At 50.6% G+C, this 19708-nt stretch overlaps 1 protein-coding gene across 1 annotated transcript in view; it reads left to right on the forward strand.

The window, feature by feature from the left end:
• The window catches only part of PLXNA4 (plexin A4), a 365212-nt gene that overhangs the window by 187975 nt on the left and 157529 nt on the right, over window positions 1-19708 (forward strand). The window contains 1 exon segment of the mRNA XM_021709797.1: window positions 18334-18465. Within this exon segment, the coding sequence (XP_021565472.1) occupies window positions 18334-18465 (132 nt within the window).

A 19708-nucleotide genomic window follows, 5' to 3' on the forward strand; every position in this document is an offset into this window, starting at 1 on the left:
CCCCACCCTCTTTGATCTGCCTGACTTTCTTGTTCTCCACACCCTGCTCATTGGCTTCTTTCCTACCCCTTTCTGAAGCTGCCTGGCCAGGTGTAACCTGAGCCAGCTGAGGGAGAGGACTGGCTGGGAGGCTTCTGTATCCGCTGTTCAGGCAATGCGGTGCTGTGCTTTGCTTGTGGTACCCACTTGGCTCTTGCTACACATAACTTGGTCACTGTGAAATCACGGTGGTGCCATAGGGACAGCAAGTGGACACTGAATGCAGAGAACAGGAACAATTGGGGAAGACTTTGGATCCTGCTCCACTGAATTGCAGACTAGTGAAGCCAATCCAATCCAATCTAACCAATTCAACCCAACCCCACCGACCTAACCCAATCAACCCAGTCCAGCCCAACTCAACCCAGTCCAATAAAACACAACTCAACACAACAAACACAGCCCAATTCAATTCAATCCAACCAACCTAACCCAGGCCAATCCCGTACAGACCAATCTAATCCAACTCAATCCAACCCAATTCAATCCAATCCAACCCAATCTAATTAAACCCAACTGAATCCAATCCAACCCAACACAATCAACACAACTCAACCCAATCTAATTCAACACAACTCAGCCCAATCAACTCAACCCAACCCAATTTAATTCATTCCAACCCAACCCAACCCAATCTAATCCAACCCAATTCAATCCAATCCAATCCAACCAAATCTAATCCAATTCAACACAACACAACACATCCCAATTCAATCAATCCAACACAATACAACCCAATCCAATCCAACCCATCTCAATCTAATACAACACAACATGAGCCAATTCAATTCAATTCAATCCAATACAACATAACACAACCCAATCCAATCAAGAACAGCACAACACAATTCAACACAATCCTACTCAATCTGACCCAATCCAACACCACACAAGTAAGCCCAAGCAACAGACGGTCTTATAGCTTGGGAAGGTGTGGTGGGGCTAAAAGTGTATTTTTCTGGCCAGACCCAGTCCCTTCCTCATAGGACTGTTAAAAGGAAGTGAATGCTGAGGCAACATGGTAAGAAAAACAGGTTTGAAAACAAAGAGAACTGACGGAACTACAGTGTTGTAATGAATTTGGAGAATCATTTCTCATCCAGGCTTTTGTTCTTCATCTGCTGGAGATCTGGGGTCTAAGAACATTTCCCAAACCCGACTCACCACCTTACTTGAAGGACATGCTGAAATAACGTACATGGAAACTATTTCCAAAGTTTAAAACACTAAGCTGTTATTCGTTGAGTAAATACTTTCTAGACAAGTGTTAAATTTCTGTTTTAAGATCTTGGCCTGGAAACTTTGAGAGTTTAAGGCCTCTACCCCATAGCGACTCAATCAGGGAAGTGTCCGAATGAAATACTGTTGCTAAATCTACCATTTTCCGTGAGTCTGAATGTATTGATTGGGTTTATATTAAGAACATCACGGTTTTCCAAAACTCCACTTAGAGATCTTTCTGCAAATAAATATGCTGTTTCCTCAACCCAAATACAAAAAGTTGACTATGAGCAAACTGGGAGAACGTGGACGATTCAATATAACCCACCTCCCAACACAAAGGGTGTGGACTTGCGATGGTGGAGTAGCATTTTATATTTTAGTTACACAGGGCCATAAGTAGGTGCTCACTTTGTTTCTGTAAAACTGAGATAAGAAGTGATCCTCACTCTACTCTTCCAACAGGAGAGTAGAGTGAGGATCACTTCTTATCTCAGTTTTACAGAAGTCAGATCATATTGTTTCCTACCTCTAAAACAGAACACTTCCTTGCCTACAGATGAAAACCCAGTGCTTTGAAAAACACTCAAGGGGCTCTTGTACCTGCATCCAACCCACCATCCCAGGTTTCCCTCTCAGTGTCCCTCTAAGTCACATGCCCGGACCACAGCCAACCACTCTCCACTTCACACACAATGCTTTCCTCTGTCTCTGCTTCTGTTCATGCTAGCCTGGTCAGGACTCGTTCCTTCTCACAGCTCCTGCTATTTGAATCATATTTCTCCTAAACTTCAGCTCAAGCTGCCACTCTTCTGGGAAGCGTCCTCCTCAGAGATAACCATTCCTTCCTTTTTGTGTCCACACACAGTTTGTTGTTGGAATGTGCTTCACTCCAGAAGAGTTTGGTGTGTGAGGCAAGGTGTGTTGATGGGAGACCCAGTCAAAAATTCCTAATCTGCCACATGTTAGCCACATCTGACTCTGGACCTGTCCTTTTGCCTCTATGAGTCTTTGTTTATTTACACATGCAATTTGAATAAAAATAACTGTCCTCCTTGTATCGCTGGACTGTGGCTTATTTATTAATTCCGTAGATGTTTGTTGTACACCTACTATGTGTGGTGTGAATTAAATTAGAAAAGAAGTGTGAACTGCTTTCTAAATTGTGTTATGAATCTTGTTTTAGACAAGAAGCCCCTGAGGGCAACCAGCCAAAATTCCTTTGAGACAAGGGAGTTTACACAGCAGGCACTCAATCGGTGTTCAGGGATGAAGTGAACTGGAGAAAGTGAGACTCCCAAAGGTCACACACAGCAAGCCAATGCGAGAGTCCCTCTGGTCCTGGTTTCCAGCTTCTCCTCCCCATCCAGAAATGTCTTCCTTGCCCTCAGGTGCTCCCTTAGGCTCCCTTGGGTGCCAAACAGAAGTGTCAAGGCAGAAAGCTCTGTGAGGAAGAGCACAGGGTTGCCCTGGGTGGACAGCATGCTCAGGTGGCTGGAAGCTGTGGCCATCCTTCACTTTTGCTTATGGGGTGTCTGTAATGAAGACCCTCCAAAGTGCTTGCAGTCCATGGGAGGCTGAAGAAGCAATTACCTGCTTAGAAATCCAAGAGGAAGTTACATGAAGCAAGATGATTCTGCTGCTGCAGCTTATTTTTTTGGTCTTTTTTCTGCAACGACAAGCTGGCATGATCAGAGCCCTGCTGGGCAGAGGAGGAACAAAGAAGCCTTTCCACCGTGTCTCTCCCTGGCCTACCTTGAAGAACGGGAAATGCAGCAAGTCCAGTTAATGAGCTGCAGTCTTCAGACCCGAGGAGGTTCTGATGTAGGACCCAGAGGGTGTGGAGGCTCGGTGGGAACCTCTTTTGGAGGCCAATGGGATCAGCTAGTAGAATCTCAGACTTTCTTGAAGTTCCAACCCTTGGTTCACCTATCCTTCTTCTCCTCTCTTCCCGGTTCCCATTCCCTCTGTCCTTGTCTCCTGATTGGGGTTGAAATTGGGCAGCCCCAAGAAACAGAAGGGAACCAGTGGCCCTTGGCAGGAGGCATTGGCATAAGGCCAACAGGAAGCTCTGGTCCAAGGTAGGGAGAAGGGGCCAACCACACACACCCTCAACCCTGAACTTTCTTCACTTTGTTTTAAGACTTAGGTCACTGTGGGAAATAAACTCTGAGATTTTTTTTTTTTTTTTTGGTTTGTGTGTGTGGCGGGGGGTGGTAAATATTTTTGGATTTTGAAATCAGAATGGATTTTGGAAAGAAGCCTCCAAACCAGCTCTAATCAAAATTGTGGTGCAAAGTGAGGCTTCCTTTTAGTTCCTTAAAAATGTTTTACCCAAAGAAAAGTTTCTCAGCTCCTGAAATTCAAGCATGGTGGTGATGGTGGAGGGAAGGTCTTTCCTGTGCTCCTCACAGTGGCCACCTGCTCATGTGTAAGTTTGTGTGGGGTAAGACATGGGGTTTATCTGAGCTGCTGGGATGGCAACGAGAGGGAGTTCTGCTTCTCAAATGAGCAAGCCATTATGGCTGTCTTGGTGCGACATGGAAGGAAGTGGGAATGTGGGACTTCGCGTTCGTCCCTTTCCCCAGCTCTTTCTCATCTGTATTCTGTTACCTATGAAACGTGTCTGACATGACCCTTCGAGAGATGGCTGGAGGGTCAGCCTAGCACGGTGGTGTTCTCGGTTCTGGCTCTGAAAAATGTTTTCATGTCATGGTTTCCCAGTCCACCTCTCAAATAACAGGGACCCAGTTGTCCCTATCAATGACCTTCTATTCAAGCACCAGTCCTGTATTTCCAAAGTCAATCCGTCAGCCGGCCATGCCACCACCAGCGACACTCAACAGGTCTCAGACTCACTCTCTTTCCCCTACACCAGTCTTCCTCCCAGCTTGCCCCTCGGACCTGCCTTCCCCTGTTCATCCAGATGTGACAACCCAGAGTGGTCACTGGTTCTTCCACCCCCGTCCCCTTCTCCCACTGTCCTTCCGCTCTGGACCAAGATGAACGTCGCACTCCTTGACTGTCATCCTGTTTCTCATCACTTGCCTCCACGCAACATAAGGGAGCAGGTTCCAGGAACGTGCAGCTTCCTAAAGCACAAGGCTTTATGCAGGGGAATTATATCCTTACAGCCCCAGATCCCACCATTCGGTGCATTTTCTCCCTTCACGTGTCCTGAAAACACACAGAATAATGCTTGAAATGTATTTCATATAGGAGACTTTGTGTCTCCATTATTTGCTTAATATTGACTTGGGGCTTGAGGGACTATCGCAGGCACATGGGGGGATGTTCCTGAGGGGCAGTGTAGTGGGCAGAGAGGGAGACTGGAGCCTAAGGACCACCTCTAAGTGCATCCAGGGGCAGCTGCAGACAGATGCCTCATGGCCATCCCGGAAGGATGATGCATCCCTCAGAGTTCAGTGTGGAGACTCACAGGAGAGTCACCCTCCCCCTCTTCTTGCCAGTGATGTGGCAGGGCAACAGGAGCTCCACAGGATGTGTTCCAGGTAAGTGAGGGGCCCCGGCCCCGGTGACCACAACGCTAGTTGTAGTTGAGCTCTGGTGATGAGCCGGGTGGCAGGTCAGATGCTTCTCATCTACTAACTTGTGGCATCTTCTGACAGCTGAATGCAGTAGGTCCTGTTGCTATTCACGTTTTCCCAGGGAGGAAGCCAAGGTTACCGAAGGTGACTCAGTTCCCAAAGGCCTTGCCACTGGGTACTTCCTTGCAGAGTGAGCCGGCTAGGAACGCTTGCTGACTGCCTCTGGAACCCATGTTTATTAATCACTACACAATCCAATGTCTTGAACAAGCCTAGAGACTAACACAGTAAGCGCTGGGCAGATGGGGTAATGGGCATATTGCTGTTGATATGTTAATATAACATTAGCATGTTGTATTAACAAATTGATTGGTATTAACACTTCAATCACTGGCTCTCCTGTCCTTGGTGACTTTCTACTTGGGCTCAGTTTCCACATCTGATGCATGGGGAGAGACAACCCCCCAAGGGGCCAGGACCCTGGCTGTGGGTTTGCTTGGTGCCTGGGAGTCAGTAGATTGATAGTTTAATTGCTGTGAAACACACGGACCTTGGTGACGCCGCATAAATAATTGTAATAATGGTGGCTGATGATGGAGAGAATGTTTTTCCAATATCTTATTTTAAGATGCAATTCTCTACAATTAACTCCACAGGCTTCTCGCAGAATGAGTATCCCATACAGACACGTATGATGATTATTTTTTTCTTTTCAAGGCACTTTGGCTCTGGGGCCTCCCTCCCTGGATCAAAGGTCACCCATCTCATTTAGGAGGATGTCTTTTGGCCCCTCCATGGAGGGTGGGGGCAGCTTCAAACCCGAGCTCTGTAGTTTTCCCGGGGACCAAGGGTGGTCAAAGGCCCCTTTGTGGTCTCATAGCCAGGCCCCCTCTTGGCCCCAGGGCCCCTGGCTCTCTGTATCTGTGCCTCCCAGCTCTGTCTGGTGATGTCATCCGATCCCAGACAGGGGCGCCCTTCTCAGCTCTGGTGTTCTGAGCTGGGGAAAGGCTGTCCCACAGTGTCTTTGGGAACAGTTTTTCTGACTGTAATTATTCACATGCCTCACCCAGGCCTCATGAATTCCTGAGTTCTCATTTGTGATGGTTCCAAGGGCTTCTTTCCCAGAGTGGTCACTGTGGGCAGCATTCTGTGCTGGGGAGGCATGTGGCGATGGAAGGGGAGGATCCCAGAGGCATGGTGATCGGTGATCACTTCCCAAAGGAGCTGAACTTGATCTACAACAATTCCTACATGTGGGTGAATTGTTGCCCGTTGTGAAGCCGGAACATGTCAGTTCTGGTCTGGGGCTGTACTTACTAATAATACTGACTCAGAGCTTGGGTAAGAGGAGTAAGACACTCAAAAAGCACACAGGCCCCTGCTGCCACCAGCATACGTGCCACAGTAGGTGTGCAGGCAGTGCTGCTGGAGCCCACGCCAATAGAGTCTACACCATGAGACTGCAGGGAATGTTCTCGGATGCTCAGTTCTGCTTGGGCTGGGTCATGTGACCCCTGTTTTGGCCACAAACACAAATAATCTTGCATAGCCTAGGAGCCAGGGCTGCTTTGAAATCCTGCTCAGATCTCACTGAGCCTGACTGAAATCCCTGCCTGTTGGGTACTTTGCAAACCCATCGACATTTCTTTTCTTTTTCTTTCTTTCTTTCTTTCTTTTTTTTTTTTGAGTTGCAGTCTCACTCCGTCGCCCAGGCTGGAGGGCACTCACGACCACCCCAGCGTCAACCTGCTAGGCTCGGGCAATCCTTCCGCCTCAGCCTTCAAGTAGCCAGAACTACAGGCATGTGCTGCCACACCCAGCTAATTTTGTGATTTATTGTAGAGAAGAGATCTCGCCAAATTGCCCAGGCTGTTCTCGAACCTGTGGGCTCAAGTAATCCTCTCACCTCGGCCTCCCAAAGTGCTGGGATTACAGACTTGAGCCACCACACCTGGCCTGTCCACTGACATTTCAGAGCAGCCCTCTGCCATTTAGTCAGAAGCCACTGGTGTCACTCTGGTCAGGACCTTCTCTAGAGGAGAATCCTGGTCCCTAAGGATGAGGGGTGGGTGGAGGGCGACACCCCACCTTGCTGGAGGAGCTGTGTTCTCTACCTCCTGGGAAGCTGCACCTTGGTCCTTCACATAGGGTAACACAGCTGTCCTCGGCCTCACAGGTACACACACAGCTGTCCTTGGATGGCAGCCTGGGTGCCCCTGGAGAGGGCTGGTGCCCACAGCTCAATGAGGCTGCAGTGAGAGAACCCAGAGCAGAGCCTGTCAGAGAGAGCAGATGTCGAGGCAATATGCACGTGTCTGGCACTCCCAGGGTTACTTATTTGTCAAGAAAATTACAGAAAAAGTGCCCAGGGGCTGCCAACAGACAGGGTGAGGGGAACACATAGGGCTGGTGGCTGTGGATGTCCTTGGTGCTGGGAGGACTGTGGCCGTATAAGGACAGGACATCAAAGAGATGCACCCATGGGAGAGTCTCTGAGGATGCCGGGTCCTTATCTTTTTCGTTGTTAATGGAACTTGCGCATTCATTTGTTAATTTACCAAACATCTGTTAAGCAACTGGCATTCCTAGAACTGCGGGGCCACACAAGAAGCTGTCTCTGCTGTTGTCACCATCATGTGGCCTCATCTTCACCTTTGGGCTCACTGCCTGAGTGCACAGAAGAACGGACTGGCCACAACTTGCAGGCACGCGCTCTTGTCACTAGCATGTACCAGGTGCTCGACTGAGAGCGTTTTATAATCAACTTGATGGAATCCTCACAGCAGCCCTGAGCCTGGAATTCTGAGCCCCATGTTTCTGATGAGGACACCAGATTCATCTGGAAAGTCTCATCTGAGGCTGGGCACAGACCCGGGAGTTGAGCTTGGCTGGCCACATACCTGCCCTCAAGATGTTGACATTCTTATGGTTGAGTTGAAACATACTGGCATCATGGGAAGAAGGAATGACAGGCTTCCATGCAGGTGAAGCTCGTGCCAGCTGTTAGTGATGGTCAGAGACAGGGTGCATGCTTGCTCCTGAGAGGCCGGAAGAGGGATTAGAGAAAGCCTTCAGGGTTCAGAGGGGCTGATGGGCGTGGACTGGTTGAAAAGAAGGAGGGAAGACCAGGAAGAAAAAGGGAGAGGGGAGGGAGACGGTGAGTGAGGGATCTACTGGAGTCCTGGGGCTACAGGAAGGGCAAAGCCTGGACAAGTGGCATGGCTGGGCCTGTGCTCACAATGCTCTGGGTGCTCGGTGTCCAGTGGGCATTGGGCTGATGAGGAGGATGGTGAGGTGCTTCCTGGGGACAGAAAGGGAGCAAGAGGAGGCCTTGAGTGCCGGTGTCGCCAAGTGATATCTAGGGTGCAGCCGGGCTCGGTGGCTCAGCCTTTAATCCCAGCACTTTGGGAGGCTGAGGTGAGTGGATTGCCTGAGCCCGCGGGTTCGAGACCCGCCTGGGCAACTTGGTGAGACCTCATCTCTACAATTAATAAAAAAATTAGCTGGGCGTTGTAGCGCACGCCTGTAGTTCCAGCTACTTGGAAGGCTGAGGTGGAAGGATCACTGGAGCCCAGCAGGTCGAGGCTGCGGTGACCAGGAACGGCCACTGCACTCCAGTCTGGGTGACAAAGTGAGACTCCAACTCAAAAAATAAAAACAAAAATAAAATAAGATATCTAGGGTGTGAGGGTGGTGAAGGCCTGCTCCGGGTTCAGCTCACTTCCCTTATTCAGTTGGCACTTAAGGGCTGAGTCTCTACTGGGTGCTACGATCTATGCTAGAAACTCCCTGCCTCTGAGTTAGGGCCTGGCCGCTGATGACACGGTGGCCACTCACTCTGGGGTCCCCGCATTGCCAGGCCTCTCTCCTCTCCTGTCTTCTATGGGCCCCAACAGGGCAGGGGTCTCCACCTTGTGCTGGTGCAGCTGCAGGTGGCACCTACCGGGCCCACCCCAGAGGAGCCCAGACTCCAGGCACAGGGGAAATGCTGACTGCTGCCAGTCCCACACCCCTGCACACCTCCACCCCTGGTTCTCCATGTGTCTCAGAGGTGAGCCTCTCCATGCCTTCTGCAGTGGTGGGTGCAGAGAGGAAGAGCTCGCCTGCCTGTGTTGAAGGACAGGGAAGAGCATGGCTTCTTGGATTTGCAGGCTGTGGGAGCTCGTGGATGAGGCCCCAGGGTCTTGACTCTGGCCCACTATCTGTGCCTGACGCCACTGCTTCTACTCTACAACCCGGGCCCTGCTTCTCCTCGGCATCCACCAGCTGGACTCTGCTTGCTGCCCTCCCTGGGGCCTCATTGAGGCTGAACTGTGGCCACCACGACCCCTCCTGTGGCTTGGTCAAGCCATGGGTGTGATGCTGCTGCATTCTTCTCCAGAGCGACTGGCTTTCCACCACGTCAACTCTAAGTTAGCCCAGTCTCAGTTTCTTGGACAACTCTCTAAGCTTTGGGCTGTGGGAGGGTCTCTAGGTCCATGTCAGTGGAATGCCAATCTGCACAGTCCGTCCATGGGCACAACCTCTTTTACCTGGTTCCCTGCCCTCTGTCTACTTCACATGGCCCAGACCTGAGTGGCGGGTCCTCTTCTCTTTCCAGACCTCAGGTGACCCTGTCAGATGTTGGGAGTCCATACTGCGGGTTGCAACTTCTAAGCTCTCTTCCTGGAGCACACAGGGCTGTGCTCCCAGTGGGCATGGCTGGAAATCACAGAGATCCACTCAGCTGAATAGTAATCATGACAAACATTTATCAAAGCTTAATCGTTCCCCACTCACTCTGCTCAGGTTTTTATACACTTATGATATCGTCACACTTACACAATACCAATCACAACAAAATAGCATTATCATTGTTTCTGGTTTTTTTTTTTTTTTTGTATGAGGAAAGCGATGCTTGGAGTAGACTGTCTCAGGCTGCATGGTCCCTGAGCATCAGAGTCCGGATTCACCTCACCTGCCCATGGGCCTAGCGTCACACACTGCCTGTGCACCCAGCTCAGGATGCTGGGCTTTTGCAATACACATGAGTGTGGCCTATCTGTAGGCATTGGCAGGAGCCAATGCATGCACGGTACCTGGCCCAGTCCCTGGCAGGTGGCCCGGGGTGGGTAGCCCAACTCATAAGAACTTGCTTCTCTAGGCGAGGAGCAGTCCGCCCAGGCTCCCTTTGGGCCAGAGGTGCACAGGAAATGGCCCATCAAGATTTTAGGGTGCCAGCTATTCAAATAAGTGGTGGCTCTGAGCTCTGGGCTCACATCTGTGCATTTTGAGCACAGTGCCCTCTTCGAGGTCCAGGTGCTTCAAGGCCTGACTCCGGCTCTGGGGCTGCTCGCACGTGGAGTTGCATCTCTGCAGGTCTCACTGCCCTGGGCCCCATGAGGGAGGCCTGACCATCCTCCCTCCCTGGCTGCCAGCTGGTTTGCCACGTGCCCCTGTGTCTGAGGCCTGAGGGTCTCAATGGAGAGCCCTCAGTGGCCCTGAGACCTTTTCATCCAGGCTTAACTGGCTTCCCCGCTCCCTCCAGCCCCAGTCACATTTCCCCACTTGCCAGATAGAACCCCACTCTTGCCTTTGATATGTGAGCCCAGTCCTGGAATCCCCAGGTGTAGACCCCAGGAAGGTAGGGGGGTGTAAAGGGAGGGAGGCAAGGGGGTGCAGGGTAGCCTGCATCTCTGGAGATGAACAGCACTGTTTGCTCATTAGGGAGATTAGCCCAGGCAAGACAGCAGCCAGACGCTCCAGTGCAAGCATCTGCCTGCGACTGGGAGACCGTATTTATTGTTCAATCCTTCAGTGGATGTAAATAAACAGCCCGGCCCAGATAATGTTCCAATAAACAAACAAGCAGCTGCCAGGAGCTCCCCGGATGGCTGACCTTTGTGGGGGCCACGCTGCTGATGTTTTAATAGCAGTCTGCCTGGCAGCAGAACATCGCCATGCTGGGGAAGGAGGTAGGCGGCTGTGCCCGCCAGGGATGGGCAGGGGGCCAGGGGCCTGGAGAAGAGAAGATTCCGAGTGTCTGAGGAGGGAGCGAATGGGCAGGGCTGCACACCAGTGTCATGTGTGTGTCCTTGGTGAGCCTCATGGAGGCTGAGTGCACACCGGACACGGTGGCAGAGACTCCTGCCTGGACAGGCAGGGGTGATGGTTAAGCTGTCGAATCCTCATGTTGTTGGTGTTGAAATGCATACATGTGATGGGTCGTAATGGCCCCTCCAGACCCTGAGTGCCTGTTCCCGCCTAGGCACCCCCACCTCCTCCGCTGGCAGCATAATCTGGCACAGGTGGGTGCCTCCAAGAACCGGTTCCTATTGCAACTGCTCTAACTGACGAGTTCTCTCCCAGGAGCAGTTGTTAAATGTTTTGACAGTGACCCAGGATGCAGGAGATGTACCCAGAGCAGGGAAAGAGGAGGCCTGGGTGTGTCAAGTGAACCCGAAGAGTGCTGACTGGATCAGAACCCGGCCATGCACTGAACACTCTGACTCAGTTGGGCTGATGGGACCAGACAGTTGACTGTAACTTACAGGCATCAAACGCCAACAAAGTGAGCACACCATGTTGTGGTGTGGATGGCAGATCTCTGGGAGACACAGAGGTGTGGTGGCGAGGCATGCAGGGAGCAAAGTCTCCACCAAGGGTACCCAAGAGGACAGTCACCTGGCAAATTATTAGCGAGGTTGCTTGGTGAGCACGGAAGCAAAACACAAGGGAGGGAATGGGCTAGAATAGTCTAGAACTCTGCAGGCGGTTCTACTACAGTGGCCACTGACCACATACTGACCATCTGACATTTATAAAATATTCCTCAGAGTTCAACGATTTCACATGAGAAAGAGAATGTAAAATAGCTATTAATAAGTTGTATCCCAGCCAGACGCAGTGGCTCACACCTGTAATCCCAGCACTTTGGGAGGCCGAGGTGAGAGGATTGCATGAACCCAGGGGTTCAAGACCAGCCTGGGCAACATGGTGAGACCTCGTCTCTACAATAAATCAAAAAATTAACCAGGTGTGGTGGCGCACACCTGTTGTCCCAACTACTCGGTAGGCTGAGGTGGAAGGATCGCTGGAGCCCAGCAGGCCAAGGCTGTGGTAGCCATGAGCATGCCACTTCACTCCAGCCTGGGTGGCAGAGTAAGACTTCAACTCAAAAAAAAAGTTTTATCCTTGTATACATGTTAACGGGATCATATTTAGGACACATTGGTTAAAATACATCATGAAAATTAATTTTACCTTTTTTTTAACGTGGCTGCTACTAGACAATTTTCAGTGACACATGTGGCCCACATTTGTGGCTTGCATTCTACTTCTGTTGTCCAGTGCTGTTCTAGGACATTCCACTGGGGCTGAGAGAGACCTCCGGGGTCCCCACCTCCTGCTGCAGAGAATGCACCAGCATTCTGATCTGCCTGTTTCCCTCTCAATGTTGCAGAGAGATGTCCCTCACCTCTGACACCTTTCCTTCAATTGTTACTCCAGCCTCCATGTCAGTCTGCCGTGTCTTTGCCAAGTCTGTTGGTGCTGCTTATTTTGCTACTTCAGATCACTCTTCCCACTGACCTAAACTATTTGGCCTCCCGAGGTGGCTTTTGAGTAAATCTGACATTACCTGTATGTGGTTTATTGTCCAAACCCTCATCACTGGCGGTGCCCTGCTGGAAGCCCTTTGTCATGAGACCACCTGCCTGTTAGCTCACTCAGGGCTGAGATGATCACCCAGCTTAAGCTCCAGTTGGCCAGATCTCCTGAGAAGAATAAACAGAAGCTTGTGAACACCTCTCTGCTGCAGTGTTGGCCACTTAGCCTTATTTGCATGAAATCTGAGCCCTCCAGGACATAGGCCTCCTGGAAGGCAGGGCTGGCACCTACCACCTCTTCCCGGGAGCCAGCTCTGAGCCTGGCAACAGTGGGCATTCCACAGATGCACAGCGGGTTGTGGGTGAGTGCGTGGTATGTTACTCTGCCAGGGGGCACGTGGGCCTGGGGTGTGACTTCGCCTTGGTGTCTGCCTCCGAGATGAACAGCATCTTCCAAACACCCAGCTCATATGCGTGACCTATGCTTGGTCTCTTTATGTAATTTGGTCTCTGTGTTTGTGCTTGGTCTCTTTATGTTTTCTGCCATCAAAAAAAAAAAATTCATTTCTGTCTGTATCCTTCCTCATTGCTTAGGTGACCTGCAAGGATTGTCCGCACTGTGTAAAATAATCGTGCTTGTTTAGGCTGCCAAGTCACAAGCTTTGGGGCGACCTCAACATTGGTGACTGGACCCTCGTTGCCAGTCAGTGTGTTCACTGTCATCTCAGCCACTTCTTGGTGGCCTGGGGAGTCCTCTCAGGCAGATCTGGAGTCACAGGCATCTGGGTTATGTCTCTACTTTAAAAAAAGTGTTAAGAGTTGTGGGGTACAAGTGGGGACTTACTACATAAGCAGGTTGCATGCAGGTGAAGTTTGGTCTTCTAACTGACCCTCTCTCCCCCTGATTTTGGTCCAGGTATCCAGTGTGTTGTCATGTGCCCCCCTCCTTCTTCCATCCCTTCATCCCTCCCCTAGCAGTGTCCAGAGCCTGCCAATCCCACCCCTGTGCTCATACATGCTAACGGGATCAGAACCCTGATCAACTAGTGTTCAGGGTCTGCTTATGAGTAAGAATATATGGTATTGAGTTATTTGTTTCTGCGATAGTTCACTGAGTATGAAGGTCTCCACCCACATTCTTGCTGTGAAGGTCAAGATTTTGTTCTTCTTTATGGCTGCATGGTATTTCACCATGTATATGTGCCACATTTTCTTTATCCAGTCCACTTTTAATGGGTGTCTGGGTTGGTTCCATGTTTTTGCTATCGCAAATACTGCCACAATGAACAAACATGTGCAGGTGTCTTTGTGGCATGGCAATGTATGTTCCTCTGGGTCTCTCTCAGGAGCCTATCAAAGGAGATAAACAACTGCAGGGGCTGAGGTGGGGAAGGAAAGGCCACAGGGCACATAGCCTTACTATGAGTTTCTTGGGGAGGGGGGTCATGCATGTCGTATTCGGCACAATATCCAGGACATGGTTGGTGCCCGACGGTAGAGGGATTGCTGGGTCATAAGGTAGCTCAGTTTTCAGTTCTTTGAGAAATTGCCACGTTTCTACCTCATGGGGGTGGACTGAATGAATGTGATACTCTGTGTTTGAGTGAACGTGGCCAGGAGGATGGTTCTGTTTGTCCGTTTTTCCCTGAAATCCCCTCTGAATGCTGCCTCACATCACGTTGGCCTTTGGTGGAAGTGACGGGGGCCATGACATCCCCTTCCTTGATCCCACCTCCTACCTTGATTTCATCCAGCAGCTGAGACATGGTAGACCATGGGGTTGTCTTTCATTTTTTTCAGTAACTACCATTGGGTGCCAACCATGTCCTGGATATTGTGCTGAATACAACACACATGACCATCCCCAAGAAACTCATGGTCCCAGGGCTATGTGTACCGTGGCCTTTCCTTCCCCACCTCAGCCCCTGCAGTCGTTCACCTCCTTTGATGGACTTCTGGCAGTCCCCAAGAGCTTAGAGTCACCTAAGGTTTCTGTTCCCTCTTCCAGACCACTTGTAAAAACTATGAAATAAGACCAGTCTTAACACTAGTGCTCGGGGATCCCCAGTTCCACTTCTCCATGCAGAAGAAGTGTCTTTCCCTGTCTCTGAGTCAGTTCTCGCTCTGTGGCCAAACTGCCAGAAGTCCCATGGAGACTCATTATTTTTAAATACCTTTTCAAGTGGAACCTTGTCAAAGGCTTTTGGAAAATCTAAACAGCTAAGAAACAAGCATTGAGCTAGGGATCGGGGGACCTGGGTTCTAGTCCTGCCTGTCATTGGTTTATCATTGAACCTGGGGCAAGTCACAGAACAGCCCCAACCCCAGTAGCTACTTCAGTAAGATGAGAATGATTATTCTGACAGTCAACATCATAAAAATTTTACAACTGTCAGATGAGACAGTGTTATTTAAGAATGCTTTGCGAGATATAAAACACAAATATAAAGGAACATTATTTTGAAAATTTACAGTAGCGTCTTCATTTATATGCATGTTTTTTCCCCCAAAGAACTGCAGTAGAGAAGGACACAGTTCCCTGCTGCCCCCAGGATGGTGTTTGTTTAAAATTGGCTCCTTTGACTCCTTGAAGGACTGCAGGTTTACATAACCAGCAGCCACCCCCCTCTTCAACACCAGTGATCAGTGTAGCATGTAAACTCATAGGGCTCAATCAGACCTTGGCGTGGGTCCATCCTGTGCCATCCTCTAGATGTGTGGCCTTGAATAAGTTAGCTAACCTCTTTGTGCTTCACCTGTGAATGGGGACAATATGGATGCTTCCCTTACCGAGTAATGAGACTTAAATGAGAAAATAAATATATGTAATATGCCTTACATCCTACCTGACTCACTGTGGCCACTCAATAAAGAGCAATTCTTGTGCCGTGTAAGAGCCCGAGGGCCAGCAGCCACCCTGCATACATTTTGGGATTGACCCTCCAACATTCAGCAAATCTCAGCATAAACTCCTTTTAGCCATGTCCTATGTGGGGTCGTTTCAGCAGATGGATAAATGATGCTTTCCTTTCTGTCTCTAGAAAGTCATGAATGAGGGTGGGGGAGAGGGAGGAGAGGAGAACGCCTTTCCAATCTTAGTGCCACTCTGACAGTGCAGGGGGTGGGGACACAGCTCCGTCCAGCCTCCCTGTGGAAGGCTAGACCTATGAGCAGGTGCCTTGGGGTGCTTCCTGGTCCTTGCCTGGTTTGCCCTTCTGTTCCTGCCCCAGGTCATCTGATTCCATCTGATGTCCACCTACATCAAGCACACCCCTCAGCCTCAGGAGCAGGGAAATTGGAGCCGAATGATAAAGAAACGGGCTCAGGCAGGCAATGAATTCAATTTCCTCTGGGGATCAGACCCAGAGGCACCGGATGGGGCTTAGTTCCACCAGCATTCCCTACCAGAACCTGCTGCAGCCTGTGGCAGCTTGAGGAGACTGGACACCAGCCAGGGCACTCAGTATCACTCTCTGCTCTTGCTCAGGGGAGCCTTTCAGGAGGGGGCTGGAGGGGTCCCAGCTGGGCCAGGGGCCAAGGCCATCACCGTGCGGTCAGACTTGGGTAGTAATCTCAATTGGTTTTGCACAAACTCCTTTTTCCTTCAGATTAAGAAAGTACCTGGCCAGTGTGGACATCTGGTGGTTTGGGGTTGGACACAGAAGGAGGAAAGCCTTGGTGTTTGATTTTCAGCGCTAAACGCATCTCTTTAGTTCCTTTAATGGCTCTTGTCGGTTTCATGAGCTTAACAGAAAATCAGCAAAGAGGTGTCCTCATTCATTAATTTCTTCGTTTTTAAAATAAACATTTCCCAAGCTCAGAGGTTTAAGCATCAAGATCTGGATGACTAGAGAAGGTCTCTGGGACTGTAGAGACCTTCAGCCTCTGCCTGAAGGTGGCACCCACCAGGAAGTACCCCCTCCAGAAACAAAGACCCTCACATCACGTGGGGTTGGAAAGGCATGGACACCAGCATCAAGCTGGGTTCTGCTTCTGTCCCCAGGCCTTGCAGCTCAGGACAGTTGTTAGATGGGCCTGGGTCTCATTTTCCTCATGTATTACCAGTTTATCTTGGACTTTGAATGTTGTAAGAGAAAGCCTCCATCTTACTTTAACAAAATGGAAATATCTTGCGTACCTGGAAAGTCCTGGACCGGGACAGGCTTTGGGGTCACTTTGACTCCGTGGCTCAGTGATGTTCCCCAAGACCGATGTTTCTGCTTCCTGTGCTTGTTCAGCCCTGGTTCCCGCTCCCCTCCTGGTCACAAGAGGACTGCCAAGGTTTTGGAGCTGTGTGTTTCTTTGACCTTACTGAGGGGGAGGACAGGCCTTCTCTTCCCCGCCATGAGTCTCTGCTTGGCCCTGACTGAACAGGTTGATTGACTCGAACCTCTTTCCTCTCAATCACTGTAGCGAGAGAGTAAGACTCAGCTGGGTTGTTTATGCTCATCAAGGACAACCCCAGGGAGCAGCGAGTGGGTTCAGTACCACCCCGGGCCAAGGGAGAGTGGAATGGATGGTGGGGGGGCACACAGGCTGTGACAAATGAACGCTAAACCCACGGGACTGAGAGGATTAGATCAATGAGGAATTACGCGTAAAGCCATCTCCCAGGACCTGATGTCCAGGAAGCTTAAAAATAACTCTTAAAAGGGGAAAAAAAATCATGATATGGAACTAACCTAAAATCAAAGACATGAACCACAGAATAACCTGGTATCAGAGTTCCACGAACTGGAGAAATGAGAGGTAGTAGCCCTTCTGGTGACCTGGCACGATCCACTGCCATTCACGGATGTCCTTCCTGTAATTTACTTCCTCGGAATAACTCTTTTATCCTCCTTGATCTCATGAGAGGCTGAAAATTGCATATTACAAATTAGAAATAAGAGCACATGATGGGAACATTTGGAATATAATTTTGTCTTTGGTTTTTTTATTGAAATCTCTGAAATGGTACTGTGCGTACTTTACTGGGTCCTGTGCTAATGGCATCTAACCAGGTGTGGTGACGCCCCAACTCTCGCCCAGCCACAACCTCAGTAATATTTGCTCCTGTCTCCGGTGTCTGATGTTATTAGCCCTGGGCCGTGCTTGTGGTGGATCAGTGCTCTCAGATGCATGATGGTTCTAGAAACTTGGGCCAACACCCAGGCCCAAGCAAGTATCACGCAGGACTGGAGGCCATGTCTTTTCCAGGTTTGCTCTCAGTCATGGGCCATGTGGGAAAAAGTCTTCTTTCAGCTGTCCCCACATCGTCCCAGCATTTCTAGGAAGAACTTGAGGATGGCCAGGGATGGTCCACCCAGCTAGGTGTTCTCGGAAGGCGGAAGGTGACACACACCTGAAGCCCACTTCCCTGTGATGCCCATGTCCCTTCCCTGGACCTCCCCAGGGAGACTTCAGGATCTAGTGGCTTGAATAGAAGCCAGTGGTTTCAATGGTCCAAAGGAGACCACTTAGCGTGAAGCCTCTGTGTTGGCCCCCGCCTGTTCCCTGTCAAGTATAGCAGTGACATCCAGGTAGCAATTTCAAAGAATTCACCCCTATCGTTACACCAATATTTTTTTCTGCTAACAGATGTGGCAAATACTATTGTATTTTGATTACCTGCTATTTCTCCAGCCCCCAGAGCCCCACCCCCTTCTGCAAAACCAGCAAGGAAGGTTGCAGGCGTTGAGACTGGGGCACAGGGTCCCGGGGGCAACAAGGCTGGGTTCTTGGTGAAGCCTGGCTGCTAGCCCCTTCTCTCTGTGTGCCTTGCCCATCCTGAGGTCCTTGGTGGGCTGTGGCACACACTCCCTGGCCTTAGCCTCTGAGCACTGCAAGGACAGAGCTCACTCCCTCTCCTGTGGCTGTTGGGGGGTCTCTGGGCTGAGGCTTGGCTATGGGTGGTACAACACCTGAATTCACATTGACTTCTCTCCTCTCCTCCGCAGATCCGGGTGGACGGACCCCGGGGCAATGCCCTCCAATATGAGACGGTGCAGGTGGTGGAGCCCGGCCCAGTCCTCCGGGACATGGCCTTCTCCAAGGACCACGAGCAGCTCTATATCATGTCAGAACGGCAGGTAAGGCACCTGGGCTCGGCTAGACATTTGTCTTGCAGCTATACACCAGCCTGTGGCTCTGGAAGCTGCAGGAGGCCAGCCTCCGAGAGGTGATTGGATTTGTCTGGCGCAGGGTGAATCTGTTCAATTACTCTGCCTGGGGCCTGAGGCTGGGTGTGCTGAAACACAGAATGAAACATTTAAAATAGCAAAACATCAGCGAGTCTAGATCAAATCCACTCACTTCAGAATCATGGTGTGTGTCGGTTCAGGGCCAACGTTTGCTCTTTTGAAGGAGTATGGTGCAGACAACCAAGCTTTGGGATCAGATTTTTCTCCACGGAGTATATGCTCCTCCCAAAGTCACCTTCCTGGCCCCAGGGGCTGTGGTGGTAGGTGAGATTTTTATTGCCAAGAGAGCCTAGGTAAGGAAGCATCGCGGAAGGGCCCGTCGGATGGAGATTCAGAAAGCAGTCTGCATGATGAGATGAGGTGAGATCACGCTGTCCTGAGCCTTAGTGTGTGCCTGCAGTTCTTTGTGGAGCTTCCAGCAAATTCCAGGAAGCTAACCCAGGAAGAACAGATATGATGCAGTGATGACCGTCAGCTGAGACTGCATAGGAAGCAGCAAACCAGGGCTTGGTTCTGGAACTCAGACCAGACCAGCCGTCATATGTCTGCAGCAGGCACAGAAGGGGGCTTCGCCTTGAACATTCCATCTATTTAGGGGTATTTCCTGGAGTACCTCAATTGACCCCACAACACACAGCCCAGCCAGTGTGGATCAGCACCACCATGCCCCTGTCTGTGTGTCCTCCCAGGAGCCATCCTTCCAGCCTATGGATATGTAAGCCTTAGCTCTGATGACAGAGGCAGGTCTGCCCCTCATTTCCCTTCACTGTCAGGGCCTGCACTCCCCGAGGACCTCGCTGACAGGGTCCAGATTGTTCTGCTTCTCCCTGTCCGCACAGTGGGGGAGATGAATGCCGCATTATGCCACCCACAGGCTGACGCATCGTGCCTTGGCAACCCACAGCAGCCCCGGCCTCCCTACAAGCTCCATGACGTCTTCCGCTGGGTTCCTCACCCTCCTGACGTCAGCCACACTGGGGCTGTTGTGGAGCCCTGGGTGGGGCTGCCATGGCTTCAGGATGGCCTCAGTGGGGCTGAGAGTGGAATGTTTTTCCCTGGGGAGATGGAGCCAGGGGCCCGAGTCGAGCCCTTTATCTGCAGCTCCTGCTGTTGTAATGGGGTCCGAGGCCAC

The sequence above is a fragment of the Carlito syrichta genome, unplaced genomic scaffold (assembly GCF_000164805.1).
Source record: "Carlito syrichta isolate Samal-C Ts95f unplaced genomic scaffold, Tarsius_syrichta-2.0.1 Scaffold286999, whole genome shotgun sequence".
Taxonomy (NCBI): domain Eukaryota; kingdom Metazoa; phylum Chordata; class Mammalia; order Primates; family Tarsiidae; genus Carlito; species Carlito syrichta.